Source organism: Canis lupus, chromosome 1, assembly GCF_048164855.1.
Source record: "Canis lupus baileyi chromosome 1, mCanLup2.hap1, whole genome shotgun sequence".
NCBI lineage: Eukaryota > Metazoa > Chordata > Mammalia > Carnivora > Canidae > Canis > Canis lupus.
In genome coordinates this window covers 116,542,732-116,566,906 of record NC_132838.1, presented here as the reverse complement: position 1 = coordinate 116,566,906, position 24,175 = coordinate 116,542,732, and the positions used below count along the sequence as shown (strand labels likewise).

General features: G+C 38.9%; 1 protein-coding gene across 1 annotated transcript in view; it reads left to right on the top strand.

The window, feature by feature from the left end:
• LOC140609709 (uncharacterized) overlaps positions 1 to 24,175 on the top strand; it is a 118,914-nt gene that overhangs the window by 41,877 nt on the left and 52,862 nt on the right. The window contains exons 2-4 of the mRNA XM_072784903.1: positions 16,565 to 16,650; positions 17,964 to 18,090; positions 19,590 to 19,682. Of these exons, the coding sequence (XP_072641004.1) occupies positions 16,642 to 16,650; positions 17,964 to 18,090; positions 19,590 to 19,682 (229 nt within the window). The 5' untranslated portion in view covers positions 16,565 to 16,641. The remainder of the gene's footprint in view (positions 1 to 16,564; positions 16,651 to 17,963; positions 18,091 to 19,589; positions 19,683 to 24,175) is intronic.

Here is a 24,175-nt window from a genome sequence, read left to right as displayed (position 1 = left end):
TTTAGGAAAGGTTATATAAGAAAATTATAGGCAGGCTTCATTCATGAAGATGGATGCAAAATCCTTATCCAGATTACTACCAAATGAATTCAGCAATTTTTAGGCAGCTGGATCATGACCATTTGGGATATTTACTCCAGAAATGCAAATTTGATTTAATATTAGAAAATCACAAGACCATCTCAAAAATGAAAAAAAAAAAGCCTTTGATTAAATTAAAGATCCACTCATCATCAAGCCTCAAAAAGATAGTAAAAGAAGGGAACTTCTGAGAAAGGATATCTAAGAACCTTAAGCAAACGTTATACTTAAATGATGAAATGTTGAAATCTTTCCCTTTGAGATCATGACTAAGGCAAGAATGCCTGTTACCATCACTGCTAATCAACTATGTACTGGCGGCATCACTTGATGACCAAACAAGGAAGCTTCTAGTTCTGTCCTAATAATAAAATGTTACTCCAGTTTCACACTGCTAAGTTCATTCCAGTGTGAAGATACTACATAAATATAAAATATTAAAGTCACCTGTCTGTTTCTAAATAGTTATGCATTTGTCAACTCTTTGGTGACTAAGTGATGAGAGCTTAGCCTTAAATCCTTATTATACTAACGGTTGTCAGATTTCTCTCTGTGAAGAATTGAGTTGCACTCAATACATTTACTACATTTCTAACATACAGCTTTTCTCTTATTGACTTGCTTTGGAGATTGTAAAGATTTGGCTTTTAATGGAAATAATTACTATATTACAATATTTGTTTGGCTTCATTCTTCCATACTCTCCATTTATAAGTTTTATTCCCCTATGAAGACTTTCTGAGCATTTTGAAGCATTTATTGAAAGCCACACACCTCAATACAGTCATCAAATTTATATGGCTTTTTTATATCTTGCATGGATAAGCCTTAAGCTGTTTCTAAATTTCTTGCCATAGGGCAGCCCCGGTGGCGCAGCGGTTTAGCGCCGCCTGCAGCCCGGGATGTGATGATCCTGGAGACCCAGGGTGGAGTCCCACGTCGGGCTCCCTGCATGGAGCCTGCTTCTCCCTCTGCATGTGTCTCTGCCTCTCTCTCTCTCTGGGTCTCTGTGAATAGATAAATAAATAAAATATTTTTAAAACGTAAATAAATTTCTTGCCATACATAAAGATGTATTAGGTTTCAGACTGATGTGGACACTTCGATGTCTAACAAGGTTTGACATTGACAGAAATATTTTCAACACTTGGAATGAACATGTCCTTTAATTTCCTATTGTAAATGTCCCTTGTATTGTCACATCCCTTGGTATCTTCTCTACAGCCTCTTCTGGGTGGCAACTTTGTGCTTTGTGGGAATTGCTGCACTAGATAGAAGCTATAACCAAACACCTTCTCTTAACCTATATCAATGGGAAGATTGTTTTACATATAAAATACTTAGGAACTTTATGGTTTATTAATTTTTTAACTTGAAAAAATATGCACTTCTCTGACACAGTAAGTCTTAGAATCCTATGCCCCTTTGTTCCTAGGGAATTGAAACAAAAAAATGTGGTGAAGACAGAAGTGTTCAGTTGATCATATAGCTGTACAAAATTGTATTGAATGTTATGAGTTATGTACATAACCATTATTTTTGTCAGTTTATAGAAAAAGAATAAACACAAGGCCAATGTTTCCAAAGTAATAAAAAACATCTTTGCACATAGGATAGATCTTTCATATACATTAAATGTTTAAGAATGCATACAAACCAATAGGAGATAAATGACAAAGGGCTGTTCTCAGCCCTCTTCCCTCATGTAGATTATAACATTTAAAAAAAAAATCTTTAAATAAATAAATAAATAAATAAATAAATAAATAAATAAATACATACATACATACATACTTTTCAGGGCAGTCCTGGTGGCTCAGCGGTTTAGCACCACCTTCAGTCCAGGGCGTGATCCTGGAGACCCGGGATCGAGTCCCGCACTGGGGTCCCTGCATGGAGCCTGACTCTCCCTCTGTCTGTGTCTCTGCCTCTCTCTCTCTCTCTCTGTGTGTCTCTCATGCATAAATAAATAAAATCTGTAAAAAAAAATTCTTTTCTTACAATACTACTCAGCCACACACACAAAAGTGAAACTGCCATTTGCAATGATGTGGATGGAACTAGAGGGTATTATGCTGAGTGAAATAAGTCAATCAGAGAAAGACAATTATCATATGATCTCACTCAAATGAGAAACATACGGAATTTAAGAAACAAAACAGAGGATCATGGGGAAGGGAGGGAAAAATAAAATGACAAAATAAGAAAGGGAGACAAGGGGATCCCTGGGTGGCGCAGCGGTTTGGCGCCTGCCTTTGGCCCAGGGCGCGATCCTGGAGACCCGAGATCGAATCCCACATCAGGCTCCCGGTGCATGGAGCCTGCTTCTCCCTCTGCCTGTGTCTCTGCCCCTCTCTCTCTCTCTCTCTCTCTCTCTCTCTCTGTGTGTGTGTGTGTGTGTGACTATCGTAAATAAATAAAAATTAAAAAAAAAGGGGGAGACAAATCTTGAGACTCTTTTGAAAAAGTTTTTATTTATGTACTCATGAGAGAGAGAAATGGGATAAGGAGTGGTAACAATATTTCTGATTGAATATGAAGAATGGCCAGTCGTCACCCCTCTCCAATGAATCTCCAAAGAAGAGAGGATGAATTATACAGCTGTAAAGGGACAATATGCTATATTAGCTTAGAAATCAATTGCTGAAACTGACCACCACCAACCTGAAATCCCCAGTCCCAAACTAAAAAATTTTCTATCTTCTCTTTGGCATCTTACCATTCATACCTAATGATATATATACAAAACTTTGCTCTTTGAAATCGGCATCTGTATTTGAGAAATGAAATGCAGGCCAGGATAAAATTCAGAACCCAAAAAACTCAAGCAGGAGATAGAGTCATATTTTCTTTTCAGGGATTATGATCAATATCAAAAGGTACCTCATAACTTTTCCTTTATTAGAAAGAGTGAGACCATCTCTGTCCCAAGGGAAAAAAAGTATTTAGGAATATAATGAACATAGCCATCCAATATGAAAGAATATGATGCATCCATTAAAATATTAAGGGTATGTAATAAATTAAATGTTCATAATGTAATTTTAAGTGTGTTGCTCCTAATACTTAAGAAAATGTGAAGTATATTTAAATGCTGGTTACTTGAATAGATTCTGTAGAGCATATCAAATAGATTATTTTTGTCTTTTATTGTGGATGTCTAGGAAGTAAATTTTCCTTGAGAACAATATACTAAAGATCATACTAATCTAGGTGATTTGCACATTCTAATTTAATCTGGAAATAATATGTACTTATATATCATTCATCTTTAATCAATCTCTACCTAGTATGTTCTGTCTAGATTAATAACATACATATGGAACCCCCCAATTTAACTACTTCCCTGGTAATGTATTACTTCTAAGATTATAAACATCCTGTGGTGAACAAACATTCCCACATATTTGTGTGCATTTACTCGACTATTTCCTTAAGATAACTTCTAAAAGTTGAATCTGTAGTCTTTGATATATTACTAAACTGCCCTCATGAGCATGGCTGTTTTCTACTTCCATGCCTACCCTGATATTTATCTTTTAAAATGTTCTCTACTTGGGATCCCTGGGTGGCTCGGTGGTTTAGCGCCTGCCTTTGGCCCAGGGCGCAATCCTGGAGTCCCGGGATGGAGTCCCACATCGGGCTCCCGGCATGGAACCTGCTTCTCCCTCCTCCTGTGTCTCTGCCTCTCTCTCAATCTCTGTGTCTATCATGAATAAATAAATAAATAAATAAATAAATAAATAAATAAATAAATAAATAAATCTTTAAAAAAAAATGTCCTCTACTTAATTTAAAAGAATTCATTTTATTTTATTTTTATTATTTTTAGAGAGAGAGAGCACATAGACACTTGAGTACAAAGTGGGGGTGGGGAGGGAGAGAGAATCCCAAGCAGGCTCCGTGCAAGACATGAAGCCCAACACCAGGTTCGATCTCATACCCCTGAGATCATGACCTGAGCTGAAATCAAGAGTTGGACGCTTAACCAACTGAGCCACGCAGGTACCCCAAAAGAATTCATTTTAAAATACACTTTTTGGGATCCCTGGGTGGCGCAGCGGTTTGGCGCCTGCCTTTGGCCCAGGGCGCGATCCTGGAGACCCGGGATCGAATCCCACGTCGGGCTCCCGGTGCATGGAGCCTGCTTCTCCCTCTGCCTCTCTCTCTCTCTGTGACTATCATAAATAAATAAAAATTAAAAAAAAATAAAAAAATAATAAAATACACTTTTTTTTAGATCTTTCTTCTCACTAACTTGATTAAATTTGTATGCTTAATAGTAATATATTTTTCTTTGATTAACTGCCTGTTCATATGCTTTCTCCATTGTTATGTTCAACTAATTTTTACTGTTTTCCATCACTGTATTAAATAATATGTAGATACAATGTTATAAAGATACAAATACATTTGCAGTTTATCATAGGCTTTGAAGTCATTAAGGGAATGCCTTGGCCTGCCACTACTGAGGAGCACTTTACACTCAGAAGCCTACCTGCTTATGACAGCGATGATGATGGAGAGTAAGTGTAATATTGTGATTTATAATAAGAAATATATATTTGGTCTTCCTCTTGTTCCTGGAACAAAGCTCCTAAAACAAATGAAATTTCTTGTGATGAGAACAATCAAAGAGTCTTTTGATGTTTTTTTTTAAGATTTTCTTTATTTATTTGACAGGGGGAGAGAGAGAGAGAGACCACAAGCAGAGGGGAAGGGAAAGGGAGAAGCAGGCTCCTGGGGAGTCAGATGTGGGGCTTGTTCCCAGAACCCCGGGATCATGAGCTGAGCTGAGCAGACACTTAACCTACTGAGCTATCCAGGCGCCCTTGATGGGTCAAAAAGGTGATTTTTGGAACACTCAAGGATGGAGGTCTATACTTTAGAAGCCTTATGCTTCTCTTCCATCTGTTGTTCCTGAGTTGTATCTTTTTATAATAAACTGGTACTCCAGTAAGTAAGTACTGTACTCCAGTACTTACTTAGTAAGTAAGTACTCCATTTTACTTACTCCAGTAAGTAAAATGTTTCTGTGAGTTCTATGAGCTACTCTAGCAAATTAATTGAACCCAAGGAGGGAGTCACTAGAACCTCCAATATATAGCCAGTTGGTCACAAGAACAGATGATAACTTGGACATATGACTGGCATCTGAAGTAGTTGGTGGAAGTCTTATATGATAGAGATCTTAATCTATGAGTTCTGATGCTGTCTTAATGTAGACAGTGTCAGAACTGAGTTGAATTGTAGAATTCCCCAACTGGTGACCTAGAACTGCTTAGTGGTGTGGGGAACCTCCCCCTCTCTGACAAACACACTGGAATTGGATATAGAACCCTTTAGTAAGCAAGTATGAGTTTTGACCCAGGCAATCTACACCTAAGGAGTGACCAATGCAGCAGGACCCTCCCTCCCTGGACAGGTACCCAGCAATCATATGGGCTTAAGCCAGCTCCCCAGTAGTAATGCACTTGAGGGTGCACACAAGCTACCAGCACTGCTTCTGTAATTAGAATTCATTCACCCAATGTTTGCCCAGCTTTAGAAAAGCTATTCCCTGGGTACCTTGTTTCTACCAATGCAACTGACACTGTGAATGCCAAGATTCTGTAAATAACCAAAAGAGTTGGTCCCTAACAGAGAAGCAAACACGAGGCATTGAAGAAATCAGATAGAGACTGACTTCAAAGAAAATTCAGTGTTCCCTGATAAATTGTGTTATATTATCTCACCACTGGCTAGCTTTCAAGCCATGTTGTATCCATTCTAAGGATATTGCTGCTTTATTTAAATGCAGGTGAGAGCTGGCATGAAAGGATATAATAGAAATGAACATGAACTTAAAGGAAAACACTATACTGTACAAAATCCTCTTCAAAACCAAATATATTTGAAACTGAGTTCATAAGCCACATGAAATCAGACTTACTAGCTGACATTCTATAAAGAAGAGCTTCCATTTTCATTCCCCTTTGTCTTATTTATGGATTTTTATTTATTTAGAAGGTTTTTTTTAGGGGCACCTGTGTGGCTCAGTCAGTTGAGCATCTGTCTTCTGCTCAGGTCATGATCCTGGGGTCCTGGGGTTGAGCCCTATATCAGGTTCCCTGATCAGTGGGGACATACTTCTCCCTCTCCCTCTCTGCCTCTCACTGCTTGTGCTTGCTCTCTGTCAAATAAATAAATTATCTTTAAAAGAAAAAGAAAGGGGGCACCCCTGGTGGCTCAACAGTTTAGCGCTGCCTTCAGCCCAGGGCCTGATCCTGGAGACTCGGGATCGAGTCCCGCGTCGGGCTCCCTGCATGGAGCCTGCTTCTCCCTCTGCCACTGTCTCTGCCTCTCTCTCTCTCTCTCTATGTCTCTCATGAATAAATAAATAAAATCTTTTTTAAAAAAAGAAAATAAAAGAAGTTTTTTTTGTTTTTTTTTTGTTTTTTTGTTTTTTTTGTTTTTTTTTTGTTTTTTTTTTTTTTTTTTTTTTTTAGATTTACTTATTTATTTGACAGAGTGACAGAGACAGTGAGCAAGGGGAGGGGCAGAGGGAGTGGAGGAACAAAAATCCTCAAGCGGACTCCCCCTGGAGCATGGAGCCCAACTCAGGGCTTGATCCCAGGACCCCAAGAACACAACCTGGGCTGAAAACAACAGTCAGCTGCCCAACCAACTGAGCCATTCAGGAGCCCAGATTTTTATTTAATTAATATGTTGTAATCAGAGGAATTATTGATGGCAAAGGAACAGAATTATTTCAAGTATTTTTAATTTTTATTTATTTATTTATTTATTATTTATTTATTTATTTATTTATTTAAAGATTTTATTTATTTATCATGAGAGACACACAGAGAGAGAAGCAGAGACATAGGCAGAGGGAGAAGCAGGCTTCATGCAGGGAGCCCGATGTGGGACTTGATCTTGGAACTCCAGATCACACCTTGAGCCAAAGGCAAGATAAGATGCTCAACTGCTGAGCCACCCAAACGTCCCTCATGCATTTTTAAAATATTCTAATTGTAGGGCAGCCTGGGTGGCTCAATGGTTTAGCGCTGCCTTTGGCCCAGGGCATGATCCTGGAGACCTGGGATGGAGTCCCACATCAGGCTCCCTGCATGGAACCTGCTTCTCCCTCTGCCTGTGTCTCTGCCTCTCTCTCTCTCTGTTCCTCATGAATAAATAAATAAAGTTTTAAAAATATTCTAATTGTATAATTAAGAGGGCTATATTCTAAAACAGGAGCAGGCAACCTTTTCTGTAAAAGGCCAGGGAGTAAATTTGTTGATCCTAATTATTTGTGCATTCCATATTTGTAAACTTACCTACCTGGTAAAATGTATTTGTGATTCCAAAGTCAGTACTCGCAGCACTTTTGTGTTCATTGATGGACATGTGAGGAAAAATGAAAAATAAGTCCCCTGACAGACATGTTCTCAGCTGAAGTCAAACAAGGCAAGCCTCCATTTTCTTGTTTCAGCTCTTAATACCATAAATGGTTTTTTTTTTTCAGTTTCTTTAGCATCATGGATTTTTCCTTTCATTTTTTTGTGCTTTTTATTGGTGACTTTGCTGTTTAAAATGACCCCAAAGCACAGTGCTGAAGTGCTGCCTACTGTTCCGAAGCATAAGAAGTCTGAAATGTGCCTCACAGAAAAAAATACATGTGTTAGATCAGATTCATTCAGGCATGACCTATAGTGCTTTGGGCCATGAGTTCAATGTTACTGAATCAACTGTATATAAAAAGGATCTTTAAATAGAAACGCATTAAATAGGGTATATATTGATTGGTTGAAGAAAATGTCATCAGATGTTTGCAGGAAACCCTGTATTTCCTTTAGGAGCAATGGTTTGCTAATTCAGTGTTTGCAACAACTTTATAGAACTCAACTACTGTGAATAAGGAGAACTGACTGTATTTTAGGCTCTGCAGGTCATTCAGTCTGCATTAACCAGCCAATTCTGCCCTTGGGCTCAAATGCAATGATACACAATGCATAAATGAAAATGGTTATGTTCCAATGAAGCTTTATTTATGGACACTGAAATTTGAAATGCATGATTTTCACACTTCACGAAATATTCTTTTGATTTTTTAAAACCACTTAAAAGGATAGATATTATTTTTTATTCACTAGTTAGGCAACAGGCAGCAGGCCATATTTGGCCTCCAGGCTGTAGTTTGCCAACCCCTGCTTTAGAATAAATACAATCTAAAATTTTATGTACTAGCTTTATTGTTAGTAATAATATTGGCATTAGCATTTTAAACTATTTTATGGCCATTCTAGGCTACTGCAAATATATAAATATGCTAATATTATAAGAACCAGGATTTCTAGAGAAAGATTATTAGAGAAAAAAAGCAAAAATATAAAAGGTAAGAATAAAACCTTGTAACATTAAATTTGAACTAGTAATGTCAACATAAACTGAGTCTAAGTTTCTTGCCCTCCTTTAACAAGGAAGACTGTCTCATCTAGAACCTGAGATATCTGACTCCCTAACCTGGATTGTCTGCTCTAGCTATACTGCTTCTATTTTCTGTAAAAGATGTTTTTTTCTTAGTCTAGGGCTTCTTAAATCTTCCCAACAAAGTCCCCTTAACACTAAGAGGAACAGCCTACTCTAGGAATCTAGAGAAGAAGCAAATAAACTACTCCACCACAGGAATTTCCTTTGAAATCTTATTTTTAAAGTTATGCTTATTTACATTCTTCTCCACAGTGTGCCTGGGATTAAATGTAAATACATAATTTGCCAGAAAAATCAGGGTTGTTTTTTTTTTTTCACCAATTCCTTCAGTAAAGATGATGCTCCTTGAAGATGCAACCTTCCTTTCTCTATTTCAGGGTTGAGGAGAGTGTGCGATCCTGGTCACAGCCAATCATCCTGCCTCCTCACAGTCCCGCAGGAACACACCAGAAGCACACACACTCACCACAATTGGCACACACTGAGCGACTCCCATCCATGGTCTGTAGGAAAGGCCTAAGGAAAACAAATCAAAATCGCGCCACCTAAATCTTCAGTCAATTACAGACACGTTCACCGAAACTGTAAAACCCATTATCTCACAGGCCACAACATTCTCAGCCAGTCCTACACAGTTTGACACACAATTCCAGTCAAAATCTCCTTCCCAAACCACGTTCCAGTCCTCGAAGTAGCACCTCTCAAACACAAACCGGCCACACCCCATGAAACAACCGCACCCAGAACCACGCCAGGACACACAGCGCCATCCCAAAAGGCCCTAGAGGCAGTCACATTCACGCACACCCCCCTTTACTGCCCCCGTCGTTTGTCCCCGCCGCGCTCCAGGACCCGCCGGGCCTCTCCAGGCAAAGCCCCGGGAACCCCACCCCGGCTGGAGCGCGCCTAGTCCTCCGCCTCCCTCCGCTAGCGGGCGGGGGGGATGCTCCCCTCCCGGGGGCTGGCCGCGCCGGCGCACTCAGCGCCTACAGCGCGAGCTCCCGGCAGCCTCCGCGCGCGGCCCGTTAAGCCCCGGGGGCTGTGTGGACTTGCCGGTTCCGTTGCATTCTCGCTTACACTGAGCATCACCGTGAGGCACGTGCGACGCCCCAGGTGAGCAGTTCTGGTCCGGAGCGTTGGTTCCGGCCATCTGTAGGAAAGGCGTTGCGGTCTGGAGATGAGAGGGAAGGGAAGCGCTGCAGCACCGCAGAGCGTTGCGAGCCGCTCACCTCAGGCCCGAGTGTGCGTGAGAACGGCGGTGGTGTGGTTGTGTTTCTGGGTGACTGTGGGCGTGACGGGGCCCGGGTGTGGCATCAGGACTATGTGCGGTTGTGAGGTCGGGACTGGTGGGTGATGGCGTTTGTGTGACTGAACTGGGTGTAGAGCCTGGACTGTGTGACTCCGACCCTAGCGTTACAGCGGAATCTTCTGCCCTCTCGCCCCTCGCGTCCACCCGCAGAGAAGACCCCCCTCCCCCCCAGTCAGATATCTGAGCGCCAGAGAAAAGATAGCAGCAAAAAGCCTCAGAGCCGATCTTGGGAGTGAATGTTAAAAGAACCGACGGGCCCCTTAGTCTGGCCCCGGGGAGTAACCCCATTGCGCTACATCCTCGGGCGCGCTCGGACGCAGGCTCTCCCATCTCTTGGGGGTCCAGCTGCAGGTTTCAGAACCACGGAGTTTCCTCCAGGAAACTGCTGTGAAGGCCGATTCCCGTCCGCCACATCCGCGACCCTGGCCTTCCTCTAATACTAGGAAGGGTCAGTAATGTTTTCCCTTTTATGTTCTCCGTTTATGTGTGGGTGGTTGGTGGGGACAGGTGGGGGTCGTGGCGTGTCCTAATTTAGCCAGACTGGGCTGGACTCCAAGAAAGGCCTGTTGTCCTAAGATTCCCTTCTTCCTCAGTCTTGTCAAACTCTAAGGAAGGGCTCTGAGAAGGAGGAGGAGGAATGAATTGCTCTTGCCCATTTAAAAAAAATCAAGGTCAAGGAAGTGAGTATTTCCTCTTATAATGTGAAATGCATTTTTATTTTTTAGGACATGGGAACATTTGCTTCCTTCTTCTTAAATGTCCTGTCCATTTAATTAATACTTAGGATCCCCACCTAGTGCCTATATGCACATACCTATTTGATAGATAGTTCCCATTACTTCTATGAGCTTTTTTTTATGTATAAAACTCATAGAACAGCTCTTGATATTTGATAAGTATTTAATAAACATTAGCTATTTGTTACATAACGTGGGGGCAATTCATCAACCACCTCCAATAGATCAGGAAAAATGAAAATACCAAGCTAATTGTGATAGGTATTTTCTAGTTTTAAAAAAAATAAGATGCTCAAATATTTAGAACAAATATTTTTTTTTTTTTAAGATTTGTATTATTGCAGAGAGCATAAGCAGGGGAAAGGGGCAGAGGAAGAAGAAGCAGCAGACTCCTCGCTGAGCGGGGAACCAGCTGGGGGCAGATCCCAGAACCCTGAGATTATGACCTGAGTGGAAGACAGATACATTATGGACTGAGCCACTCAGGCATCCCTAGAACAGAAATTCTTAACCAGAGGTAATTTAAATCTATTTGGGTCTTTCAGAGAGCCAGAAACCCCGTGAAATTGTATTTAAATTATTGTAGATATTTGCTAAGATGCCATTTTTCCGGGGAAGAAGTCTGTAATTTAATGAGATTATCGAACATGATCCTAAAAAGATTTAGATCTACTGCCTATAATCAAAGACTGTAATGTCTGAGAATGCTCTTTGAGATAAATAAGTGTCTAACAATGGGAAATTGTTAAATAAATCACACTCCATCCATGTGATGCAATTTTATGTCATTAAACACGTGAATCCTGAGAAGAAAAAAGTAAATGATAAATTTTAAGCAAAGTCATAGTTTTGAACAAGATGACTCAAGTAAATTTTAAATTTGTATGAATCCCTTTTAGTAAACTAGGGATTTGTAAGACATTTTGCAAAAATTATATCTAATGTGAAACTTTATTTATGCAGTAGAGAAAGGCAGAGAAAAAGCCTCTATTGTGTACCATATACTCTTCTGTTTTCTTTGGTAAACTCTTAATGAATTTAAAAATGCTGCTTACCTTAATTGTGTTCAGTTACAGAAGAGAGTAAAGGCAGCTCATTGTTTTGTTGAAGAACAATAAAAAAAAAACTGATGAATGTTATTTATTTCTGCCATACTGATTTTTTTTTTTTAGAAACCCACTTATGTCAGAGGCCTATAGACTGATTTCTCTTAGCATTTGAAAGGTGCTCCCTCTCCTCAACTCTTTTTTATTGTATTTAATTTTTGTTTCTGATAGAATTAATGCTGATTTATTGTAAACAAGAAAACAATACAAACCTAAGGAACCTATAAAAAAGAAAATCTAATTTGCTCAGAGTCCCATCATCTAGAGTTAGTGAATATTCCTGTTGTTTGTTTTTCCAAAATTTTTTCTGTGCACTTGTGTACATATGTTTTGTAAAATAGAATCACAATAATTGATTGTTTAAGAAGATAAGGATTCTCTAACACTTTGAAAAGAAATTTGGTGCAGTCAAATTTATTATATTGCTGTCTGTACAGAGTAAAGGAGAGTACCATGTTCCCCTCTAATTTGAAAAACCTTTGAAGACTTTATACCTTTTAGGATTATGAAAACATTTACTGGGAAACAGATTATCAAGTAAGATACCTTTTAAGAATCAGACCTTTTTTTTTTTAAGTGATCCAAGTTTGCTTCTAAGTGGAGATTTATAATAATGAGGAAGAAAGTGGTAGAAATTATAAGTATTCAGATACGTTATCCAAAAGCTTTTAATGTGTTCAAAATGATCAAATGTTTTTAATGTGTTCAGAATGATACCTTATCAACTCAATTTCTTGAGTTTTATGATGCCAAATGGTGTCTCTTCAGAACTACTGCGGATGGAGAGCAAAAGAGGCCTTGCTCTACTTGATTTTTATGAATCTTTTTTGCTAATATTAAAAAGAATTACATTCTCAAACTTAGTTCTAAAATTTAGTGATGTTGTAAGAAAGAGCAGTCTGAAAATCTCAAAAAGTTTACTATGGGGGGGGGGGTGCCTGGGTGGTTTAGTTGGTTAAACTCTTACTCTTGGTTTTGGCTCAGGTGTCATGAGATTGAGCCATGCATTGGGCTTAGGCTCAGCACAGAAGTCCACCTGAGATTCTTTCCCCTACCTTTTCCCTCCCCCTGCTATTCCCCCTGCTCTCTCTCTCTTTCTAAAATAAATAAATAAAATACTTAAAAAAAATAACGGGATGCCTGGATGGCTCAGCAGTTGAGCGTCTGCCTTTGGCTCAAGGCGTGATCCTGGGGTCCTGGGATCGAGTCCTGCATCGGGCTCCCTGTGAGGAGTCTGCTTCTCCCTCTGCCTATGTCTCTGCTCTCTCTCTGTGTCTCTCATGAATAAATAAAACCTTAAAAAAATAAAGTTTACTGTAAGAAAAAGAGGGCATCCTAGTATTAAAATTATTAAAGATAATTTATCAAAGATTTGAAGTTTTTTATTAAATATACTTTTTAAATACATGGAATATGGGGCATGTAATGTTTTCATTTTATTAATTGCTTATAATTAGGTATTTTAAGTGCTTTGTATGTATTATTTAACTTTCACAACTTTAAAAGGTTGATACTGTTACTTTTCTCCAGTTTATCTGTGAAGAAACAGTGGCACTGAAAACTAACATGTCTGAAGTCTCCTAGTTGATAACTGTCAAACCTTAGGTTCATATCCTGGATCCTGACAATACAGCCTGTGTTTTTTATATATGAGCGTCAGTTACCTCCCAACATTGTGGATGTTCCTTTTAGTCTGCCTGTTGTACTGGGTGATTTATCATGGATATCTTCCTTCATGAATTAATATGAACTAGTACCATTATTATCAATAATTGTGTAATATGCCATCATATTGTGGAACCTAATTTATTTAGTTGGTTGTCTTACTGGTAGGTACTCTGACTTTTGGCTATAAAATATTCTTTGATGAACTTCCTTGTATGTATCTCTTTGTGTACTTTTTTTTTTTAAATATTTTATTTATTTATGACAGATACAGAGAGAGAGAGAGGCAGAGACACAGGCAGAGGGAGAAGCAGGCTCCATGCACCGGGAGCCCGATGTGGGATTCGATCCCGGGTCTCCAGGATCACGCCCTGGGGCAAAGGCAGGCGCCAAACCGCTGCACCACCCAGGGATCTCCTCTTTGTGTACTTTTATAAAGATTTTCTAAGGATAAATTCCTAGAAATGGAATTTCTAGGTTGAATTACTAGACATTTTATAAAATATTCATAATATGCCTGATCCTATGGTAGTACTTGGGGAATTAGAGTTACTAAAATGACATGGTTGTGGATTTTAAGTTGCTTATTATCTATCTAGGTAGATAAACCTCTATAGGAATAAGACCAAGTGTAGTATCTGAAGAAGTCAACATAGCTTGTGAGTTCCTGTGAAAAGACATCACCTGATTATAGCAAGCACTGTCAGGTTGCCAAAAAATAACCAAAATCCTGGGCAGCCTGGGTGGATCAGCAGTTTAGCGCCGCCTTCAGTCCACTGGGTGATCGTGGAGACCCAGGATCGAGTCCCACGTCGGGCTCCCTGCATGGAGCCTCCTTCTCCTTCTGCATGTGTCTCTGCCTCTCTCTCTCTGTGTCTCTCATGAATGAATAAATAAATAAAATCTTTTTAAAAAAATAACCAAAATCCAGAGGTTTTCTGTGTAGGTAAATGGATTTTATGTAATAAGTGTTATGCCTTATGGTTTTTATTCTCATGATGTTGATGCAAAGTGAGACCCAATAGGACAAGAAGATTCAGTAGCTCTTTGGAGGGCATTGTGGCTAAAATAACTGGTTCAGAAGCAAGATAAATGCATCAGTTAAGAAGTTAAGAGAGGCAGCAGCAGTGAAACCAGGCATTATTTGGAGATGTTTAACCATTCTTTTCTAGGCAAAACTCCAGCACACACGAACAAACTTATAAATCATAGAGTTGGATCAGATATTGGAATCTAGAAGAAGAAAAAATATGGCAGCTTTTTTCCTCTAAGTTCAGGAGATGACTGCTTTAAAAGTCTCTTCCACCTAGTTTAAGAAAAGTTTCCTATTTACAAAATTTTAAAAATATATTTCTCTCTTTTTTTTCAGATTTTATTTATTCATGAGAGACACAGAGAGAGAGAGAGAGAGAGAAAGAGAAAAAGAGAGAGTGAGAAGCAGAGACACAGGCAGAGGGAGAAGCAGGCTTCATGCAGGGAGCCTGACGCGGGACTTGATCCTGGGTCTCCAGGATCAGGCCCTGGTCTGAAGGTGACACGAAACCGCTGAGCCACCTGGGCTGCCCTAAAAATATATTTCAAGAGTATATATTGCCATATAAAATTGTGAAGTAAATGTAAGTAAAAAGAAGAAAATTAATATCACAATGGGAAATGAACAATTTTTGCATATTTTTTCTCTTGATGCCTCTTAGTGCCTCTTTATGCTGATGTGTATGTATATATTACAAATATATTTGTAAAGTCCATTTTATTTTATTTTTCATGAAGACTACACATCTTGAATATTTTGTATGTCTTTATATATTTTTAAAAGCTTAGGATTTGGTGATTACTATGCACATACAGGATCACAGCACTCAAAATTGTGATTATCTACATTCTTCACTCAGCAACATGTAGTAATCATATTTCCCTCTTTCCAATTAAAGGTCTATATTATAGTTTTTAAGTGACAAGCTTTTTTACTCTGTGGGTGCTTTATAACTTATTTAATCTACTTTCTACTGAAGGATATTTAGGTTCTTTCCAGCTTTTTTCCATTATGAATAATGTTTTTTTGTCAGCGCCCTTACATCTTGTGCACATATACAGAGTAGAGTTAACCCCCACAGTAGAATTTCTGAGTCAGAAGATGTGCATGGTTTAAATGCTGTTTGGACATACTTTTAAATTTACACAATCTGCAGGTTAGAATATTCATTTCCTTATAAACCTGCTAAAAAGGCATCAATACTCTACGATTTAATGTCTTTTGGTGGTTTCATTAACTTGTATATTTTTTAATGAGTCAAGCATGCTCATGTTTCTCCCATTGGAACAAGATATTCTGGGTTTTCGAGACGAGCTAGAGTTGATTGAGAGCTGACTTTGGTTAGAAAAATAATGACTCCAAATTTAGCTTTGCTATGTAACTGAATTTCTGCAAGTGGTTTTACTTCTTTTAGTATGAATATTCTGATCCAGCACATAGATAATTATTATACCACATAGCAATCTGGACGACTCACTTAATCCATATAAAAGATGAAAGTCTGATAAATAGTTATGTGTGTTGTCTACCTGTTGAGAGCATGTATCCATACCTTCTCAGCCCAGATTGTAAAAAAAGAGAATGACAAAGGCATCTAGGAAAGCAGTGTGGTTGATTCTGATTGAAAAGAGTGATGAGCCCAGAAGATTCTGGAAGTTTTTGTCTTGGCTATAGGCTAGCAGGCCAGCAGGGCTGCCAGTGTAGCAGTTTCACAATGGTTAATGACTGCCAGGGTTACTCCTAATGAATTTCTGTCTTTGTACCTGATGATCCAAGCATGCCTGTGAGGCTTTGAAAAATACTCTCGTTTAGATGATATGGCCCTTTATCAGCCCTGGAATTTCTTTTTTTTTTTTCCCTAAGATTTTTTTCTTTTTTTTTTTTTTTTTTAAGTAATCTCCATACCCAATGTGGAATTCAAACTCAAACACTGAGATCAAGATTTGCACACTCTACTGATAAAACCAGCCAGGCATCCCTGGCCCTGGAATTTCTGAAGAGGGGTTAGATTTGTTCAGACTCCCTCAGATCTCCCTCAGTGTGTGTGTGTGTGTGTGTGTGTGTGTGTGTGTACAGAGAAGGAAATGGATATAATGGACTCCTGCCATTTTGGGAGTTCTGAGGCCTATCTGATCTCATGGCCTCCTTTGCATCCCCCTAGCTCTGGCCTTTGTGAACTCTGCTTCTCCAGGCAAGTAAACCCCAAGGAGGACTGACCAGTTCTTGAATTTCTAAACCATGGCACACGTAAGTTACTGTTTCTTTTTCCTTCTGAAAATACATTCATGTTAATGTCCTATGAACATTTTTTTATCCTGAAACTTCCTACCTATCAGAGTCCCATCTAGTAATCTTCTCCCAGTCCTCCAAATCCAGTGAGGGATTAGGCTATTTAGCACAACGCCTATCCCGAGTCCTCTTTTCCCCAGTCATTATTCATGTATGCTTTGAAAAACAATCATTCAGCATTTCCTGTATGTGTTCAGTCTTCTGATAAGTGCTGTGGTGGGGCAGAAATGAAATCACTTGAGGGGGATGTTTGACTATCTCTTGTGATTTGCTGAAAGAGGATGGGTCCATTTGACTACTCATGGGGAAACTGGACGTTTCTGGATTTGAGTTTTCCAACTATATAAGATAAGATTTGCTGTTGGTTGGCCTTAGCCTCAATATGATGAAATCTCATGTTTTGTGAGGCTTTTAGGACTGGGTAAAGATGTAGTTAGGTCTTGCATGCAGAAAGATCAAAGATCTTCTCTGGGAATCCCTAACATTTGTACACCAGGAACAGGGTTTTATTTGTAGTTGGACAGGATATGCTGGTCTAGAATATCTTTGTTATTCTGGATCACCAGTATCCAGAATCTATGTCCATATCCTTTAAGTCAAGAACAAATAATGGATACAGTGAAGGGTGGAAAATGATAACAAGTAGGAAGATTGTGCAGATACATAAATAGTTGTGGACCTTCAGAACTGGGAAATATTTTGTATAGACCAAAATAGAAGAAGAAGAATGATTAAGTCTCATATTCCTCACATAGACTATTATATATTTTTTGAAAGTTCATTTAAGAATCTGTCATAAATGGAAAGATGCTTACATATGATCTGATTCAATGATAAACTTGGAAGAAATTCTTTAACTGCATTCAGATCCTTTTCTAACATATTGGAAGGAAACTTTAAAAATCTGTTCTTTAAGGGGAAAGGGTGGAAGAACTCACATTTCTTGAGAATTTATGAGGGAGACATATAACAGGCAGAAGGCTTATCTACAATATTTCATTTAATTGGACAACTGATTTTTTTCTTTCCCAGACATGTTTGGATGACCAAGATACGCCAGAGTATTCAAGAGGCTGCACCTGTAGCAACAGGATTCTTCAAGAGCACATAGGCATGCTGCTTCAGGCACACTCATTTCCTAACTCACTATGTTAAAGGCTTCTAGCCTAAGCCTTTTTGTTTGCCATATGGTCCATTTCCTGCAGTATCTCTTCCATCTTAAAAACAAATTTTCTTTAATTTCAATTATATTATATGGTTTGTCATTGCAGGGATCAGTGATGTTCAATGATGTGTCCATAGTCTTCTCCCAGGAGGAGTGGGAATACCTGGACTTGGAACAGAAGGACTTGTACAGAGATGTAATGTTGGAGAATTATAGCAACCTGGTCTCACTGGGTAAGATTATCTGCCTCTAGTAATTAATACCTGTTCTCTGTAATGTCTGCTTTTTTCTCTGGAAATTTCAAGAATATCTTTCAAGAAACTATTTAAATTTCTGCTCCCTGTTCTCGGTGAATGGTTTGAGCTTTGTTTGGAAGTGAATACCTCAGTTAAGCTTATTAATCTTCCTCATCCTTAAGTGGCCTTCAGGCCATCCTTAATGCTAAAAGAAAGGGCTGGATTTGAATATAGCCTTACTTGTGTCAAAGATTGAGGTTTCACTTTGTGTGAACTCAGTATTGCTATAGATATTTTTTATTTGTTGGTGTACAGGTAAGGAAAATAGCTAGACCCTGTATCTTGGTTTTTAATCTATCAAAAGTACACATAATATTTGCAGTGGTAAGTTGGATCAACAGGATTTATTTACAGTTCAAGAGAACTCATTCCTTTTGTTAATAAACTTACTTACTTTTACCTACTTTTATGATTTAAAATTAAAAACCCAAGAATGTTGCACTTAATATTATATGACTATCCTAAGAAATAACAATAAATGCCTCTGAAAGCTTTTTGTTTCCTCATAGCAAAATAGCAATGACAATTAATAGCTAATACAATACAACATAAGGGCTAGGGATGCCAACCCCCTACACAGTTGAAAAGCTGCATATAACTTTTGACTCCTCAAAAACTTAACTACTAATAGCCTACTGTTGATCAGAATTTACTGGCAACATAAACAGTTGATTAATATGTATTTTATATATGTATTACATACTTTATTCTTAGGATAAAGTAAGCTAGTGAAGAGAAAATATAAAGAAAATCATAAAGAAGAGAAAATACCTTTACGTACTGTACTGTATCAAAAAAAAATTCACATATATATGGAACCTTGCAGTTCAGTCTTGCATTGTTCAAGGGTTGACTGTAAACACAGTACTGAGTACGTATATACAATGTTTAGATATAGATATATGTTAATATAACTATCACAACAGTTGTGTATGATAGGTACTATTACCGTTCTTAAAACAGATATGGCAGGGATTGCTGGGTGGCGCAGCGGTTTAGCGCCTGCCTTTGGCCCAGGGCGCGATCCTGGAGACCCGGGATCGAATCCCACATTGGGCTCCCAGTGCATGGAGCCTGCTTCTCCCTCTGCCTATGTCTCTGCCTATGTCTCTCTCTCTCTCTCTCTGTGACTATCATAAATAAATAAAAATTTAAAAAAAAACAGATATGGCAGGGATAGGATTTGAACTCAGGCAATCTGTACTCAACCACTATTGCCTGTCAAGAAGGATTACTTGTATGAATATAAATTAATCTATTTATTATGTAACCTTAATGTGAATGTTTTTTAACTATTTTGCCTTTCTTTGTTCTAAAGGCTTTATCAGTTACCATTTGACCTATAGTTTATTAAAAATTTAACCAAGACTGAATCAAAGTAATTTTGAATGTATTTTTTATTTCCATTTTACCTCACATTTCTTTTCTCTAACCAGGATGCTTCATTTCTAAGCCAGCTGTGATTTCCTTATTGGAACAAGGGAAAGAGCCCTGGAAGGTTGTGAGGAAAGGAAGGAGACGATATCTAGGTGAGTGAGAGCCAATTGAGCAAGAGGAAGCCATCACAGAGGAAACCACTCAACTAATTGGGGAAAAGAGGCACACTCTACTGATGTTGTTTAGAAAGTCCTATTTATTTATTTATTTATTTATTTTAAGGATTTTATTTATTTATTTGAGAGAGAGAGCAAGAGTAGAGGGGGAGGGGCAGATTCCCGGCTGAGCAGGGAGCCTGATGCAGCTGGATCCCAGAATCCTGAGATCATACCCTGAACTGAAGGCAGATGCTTAACCAACTGAGCCACCCAGGTACCCCTAGAACTCTCTTTATCCCATTTACCACTCTTTTGTTGTTTCAAATTTTCCTTCCCTTTGAAAGGGTCATGGGTGGAGAGGTGTTTTCTTTGTTCCCTATTGACAAACATTCTATATATATTTTGAATCCGCTGTTTCCTTTTTGCATTCATAAATAGTAGATAGATAGACAGTCTGGCTGACTGACTTTATCTACCTACCTCTGAGCTGGACACTGTGCTAGATACTATCAATATAGAGGTAAACAAAACCAATAGCGTTTCTGTCCCCATGGAATTTATCTTGTAATAAGAGACAACATAGTAACTGTAAATAAATAGGAAATATAATTTCAGGTACTATGAAATAAACTAAGCAGAATAAGGGAATAGAAAATGGTGTGGGGAAAAAAGGCTATTTTAGGTATGGTCTTAAAAGCTTTATTTATTTATTTATTTATTTATTTATATTTTTCTAAGATTTTTTATTTTATTTATTCATGAGAGACAGAGAGAGGCAGAGACATAGGCAGAAGAAGAAGCAGGCTCCATGCAGGGAGCCCGACATGGGACTCGATCCCGGGACTCCAGGATCATGCCTTGGGCAGGCACTAAACCACTGAGCCACCCAGGTGTCCCTAAAAAGCCTTTTTAGAAAAAATAAAAGACTATGAAGAAGAGTATGCTTGACATTGTAATAATATATGTTTTATCAGCAAAGTTTCATACGAATTGCTCTAGAAAATAGATCCTTAAATGACAGAATATCATTCTTTGCTTTTTTCCGTGTGTGTGTGTGTGTATTTATATATATCGGCCTTCATATCAGGAAGAAATGTGAGTGTAATAGACTATACGGAGAAAGATCCCTTGATGTAGCTTCTACCTACCTTTGTACTATTTTCATCTCTCTTTGAACATCATCTTCAAAAAAGATCCTTGGGGCTCCTGGGTGGCTCAGTCAGTTAAGCAACCAACTCTTGATCTCAGCTCAGGTCTTGATCTCAGGATTGTGAGTTCAAGCCCCACATTGGGATCCACACTGGGTATGAAGCCTACTTAAAAAAAATTCCTCAAAAAAAAAATTCCTCAAAATTCTTTATATAGAGGCGTATGTTCAGTTTGTATTTTGTTCTCTGTACATTCAGGTCTGGCTGAGGACACTCATTTTAGGCTAAGAGTTCTTGTTTTGTAACAGGGCCATTTCATGGCCCGTACTGTCTATAATATTATGTCTTCTGACTCACTTTCTATCACAGGAAAGAAAAACATGCTTTTTGTCCCATTCCTACCTTATTTTCTTTTTCACAGTTAGATAATTAAGTGACATTTACCACTGTTAAATGTTGGAAAAACAATGAAATGTGGAAGTTCCAAATGAATAAAACAGTATCAATTTACTAAGGAAGTATTTAGCCAAAATGACCACTGTTGATTTAGACATTTTAAACAAGATCATTTTTTCTTTCATTTTCTTTTCTTCCTTTGTTTCTCCTTTAAGTAATTTTTATTGAAGTATAACATGCATACAGAAAAGTAGATAGATGAGGGAAGGCTTTTTTGAGGATGTGATATTTGAGGAGACATGTGAAGGCTCAAGCTATGTGATTCTCTAGGGCAAGAGCCTTCTGAGCCAATAGAAAAGGCCGAAGGAGGGCAGCCCTGGTGGCTCAGCGGTTTAGCGCCACCGTCGGCCCAGGGCATGATCCTGGAGTCCTGGGATCGAGTCCCACATCGGGCTTCCTGCGTGGAGCCTGCTTCTCCCTCTGCCTGTGTCTCTGCCTCTCTCTCTCTCTCTCTGTGTCTCTCATGAATAAATAAATAAAATCTTTAAAAAAAAAAAAAAGAAAAGGCCGAAGGAGGAAGCTAGCTTTGTACGTTTGAGGAGTAAAAAAAAAGCCATTACAGCTAGAAGAGGAAAAAGGGGAAAGGAAAGTAACAAAAAATGAGATCATTAAGAAAAATTGAAAGCTATAGCCTGCTCTATGATCTAAAATGATCCCTCTGGGGGACCCTGGGTGGCTGTCAGTTACGCATACAACTCTTGATTTTGGCTCAGGTCATGATCATTGCATCAGACCCTAGCTCAACACAGAGTCTACTTGTCCCTCTCCCTCTGCTTCTCCCATAGCTTGCATGCATGCATGCTCTTGAATGAATGAATGAGTGAATGAATGAATGAATGAATTTTAAAAATCTTAAAAAAAAAAGATCTGTCTGGTTGAGCACATAGCAGAAAAGACCACTATAGGGGCAATTTCAGCTGTTCGACTAGAAGTAATGATGGTTTAGATAAGAATGGCAACAGTAGGAAGTAGTAAGAAGCTCTTAGATTTGTGATATGTATGAAAGTGATGCCAAAAAGAACATGCTGATCATAAATGGATCATGTGGGAAAAAGACTTATCAAAAGAGGAGATAAGGGTGTTAGCTCAAACAGCTAAGTGAACGGAAGTACATTTTTCTGAAATGGGGAAGATAAGAAGAGCAGGAAACACTGAGTTTCTGTTTTGGATATTTGACTCTGAGATGTGTGTTTCTCTTTGAGATGTTGATTAAGCAGCTGAATATGTATACCTAGAGCTTAGGGAGAAATTATGGTCTGTTGTATATCTGGCGTCTTTCTGGTTGGAATTTAAATCCATGCATCTGAACTTGATCATCTAAGGAAGGCATGCAGAAGGAAGAAAGCAAACAAGGGAAATGGGCCTAAGGATTGATTTATGGGCACTCCACCATCTAGACCTTTGAAAGAGGAGACAGCAAAGAAGATGTAGAAGGAGCAGCTGCTGACATAAAATGTTGCAAAATGAGAGGAGTAGACAATGAAGATGGAGAATGCTGGTTGACTTCAGTGAACTAAATCTAATGGCAGTGAAGTCAGGGTGAAAACATGATTGAAATGACATAATGAGAGGAGGGTAGGTGAGGCAGTGATGAGAATGAGTATAAGACAACTCTTTGGAGGAATTGTGTATGAAAGGAAGCTGGGAAATGGAGTTCAGGGGCACCTGGGTGGCTCAGTTGATTAAGCTTCTGCCTAGGCTCAGGTCATGTCTCAGGGTCCTGGGATTGAGCCCTGCATCAGGCTCCCTACAACGGGGAGTCTGCTTCTCCCTCTCTTCACTCATGTCCTCTCTCTGTCTCTCTCAAATGAAAAAATAAAATCTTAAAAAAAAAAAAAAGAAATGGAGTTCATAGTTACACTGGGGGTATGAGTTACAAGCAGTGTATCTTGTGATATGAGATATTAGAGCATGTTTTGTGTGCTCACGAGAATGATTCTCTAGGTGTGGAAATTGATGCAAGAGAGAAAGAATATAATGGTGGGAGCTATGTCCCTGAGGTTGGAGTGAAAGAAGGGGGATAAGATCCAGGGAATAGGAGGGTATAAAAAAGAAAATAATATAATTATGAATGCAGGTTGGTCAGGGTGTTGGAGAGAAAATAGACTATTCTATCATTGTTATTTTCTCAGTGAAATAAGAAAGATGATCATGAATAGAATGTGAAGATTATTCAATATTAGCTTCAATATTTAGCATTCAGTGTGGGCCTATCCAGTGTGATAAAAATTGATTCTCAGAAGTACAGTTTCTTAAATGTCAGGTTTTATTATTTAGAGATCTTTGTACATTGTCCCCAGTATTGAAATGCAAATAGGACTTCCTTGGGACCTAATCTTTTTTTTTTTTTTAAATTTTTTTTAATTTTTTTTATTTATTTATGATAGTCACAGAGAGAGAGACAGAGACAGAGACACAGGCAGAGGGAGAAGCAGGCTCCATGCACTGGGAGCCCAATGTGGGATTCGATCCTGGGGCTCCGGGATTGCGCCCTGGGCCAAAGGCAGGCGCCAAACTGCTGCGCCACCCAGGGATCCCTGGACCCAATCTTTTATGTCCCAGACCTTGTATCAACAAAGCAGTGTTAGTTAATAATAAAATGTCCATTGGGATGCCTGGGTGGCTCAGTGGTTGGGCGTCTGCCTTCGGTTCAGGTCTGATCCCGGGATGCGGGATCGGGTCCTGCATCGGGCTGCCTGCAGGGAGCCCGCTTCTCCCTCTGCCTATGTCTCTGCCTCTCTCTCTCAGTCTGTGTCTCTCATGAATAAATAAATAAATCTTTTAAAAAAATAATAATAAAATAAAATGTCCAGGGGCACTTGAATGGCTTAGTCGGTTAAGCATCTGCTTTCAGCTCCAGGTCATGATCCCAGGATCCTGGGA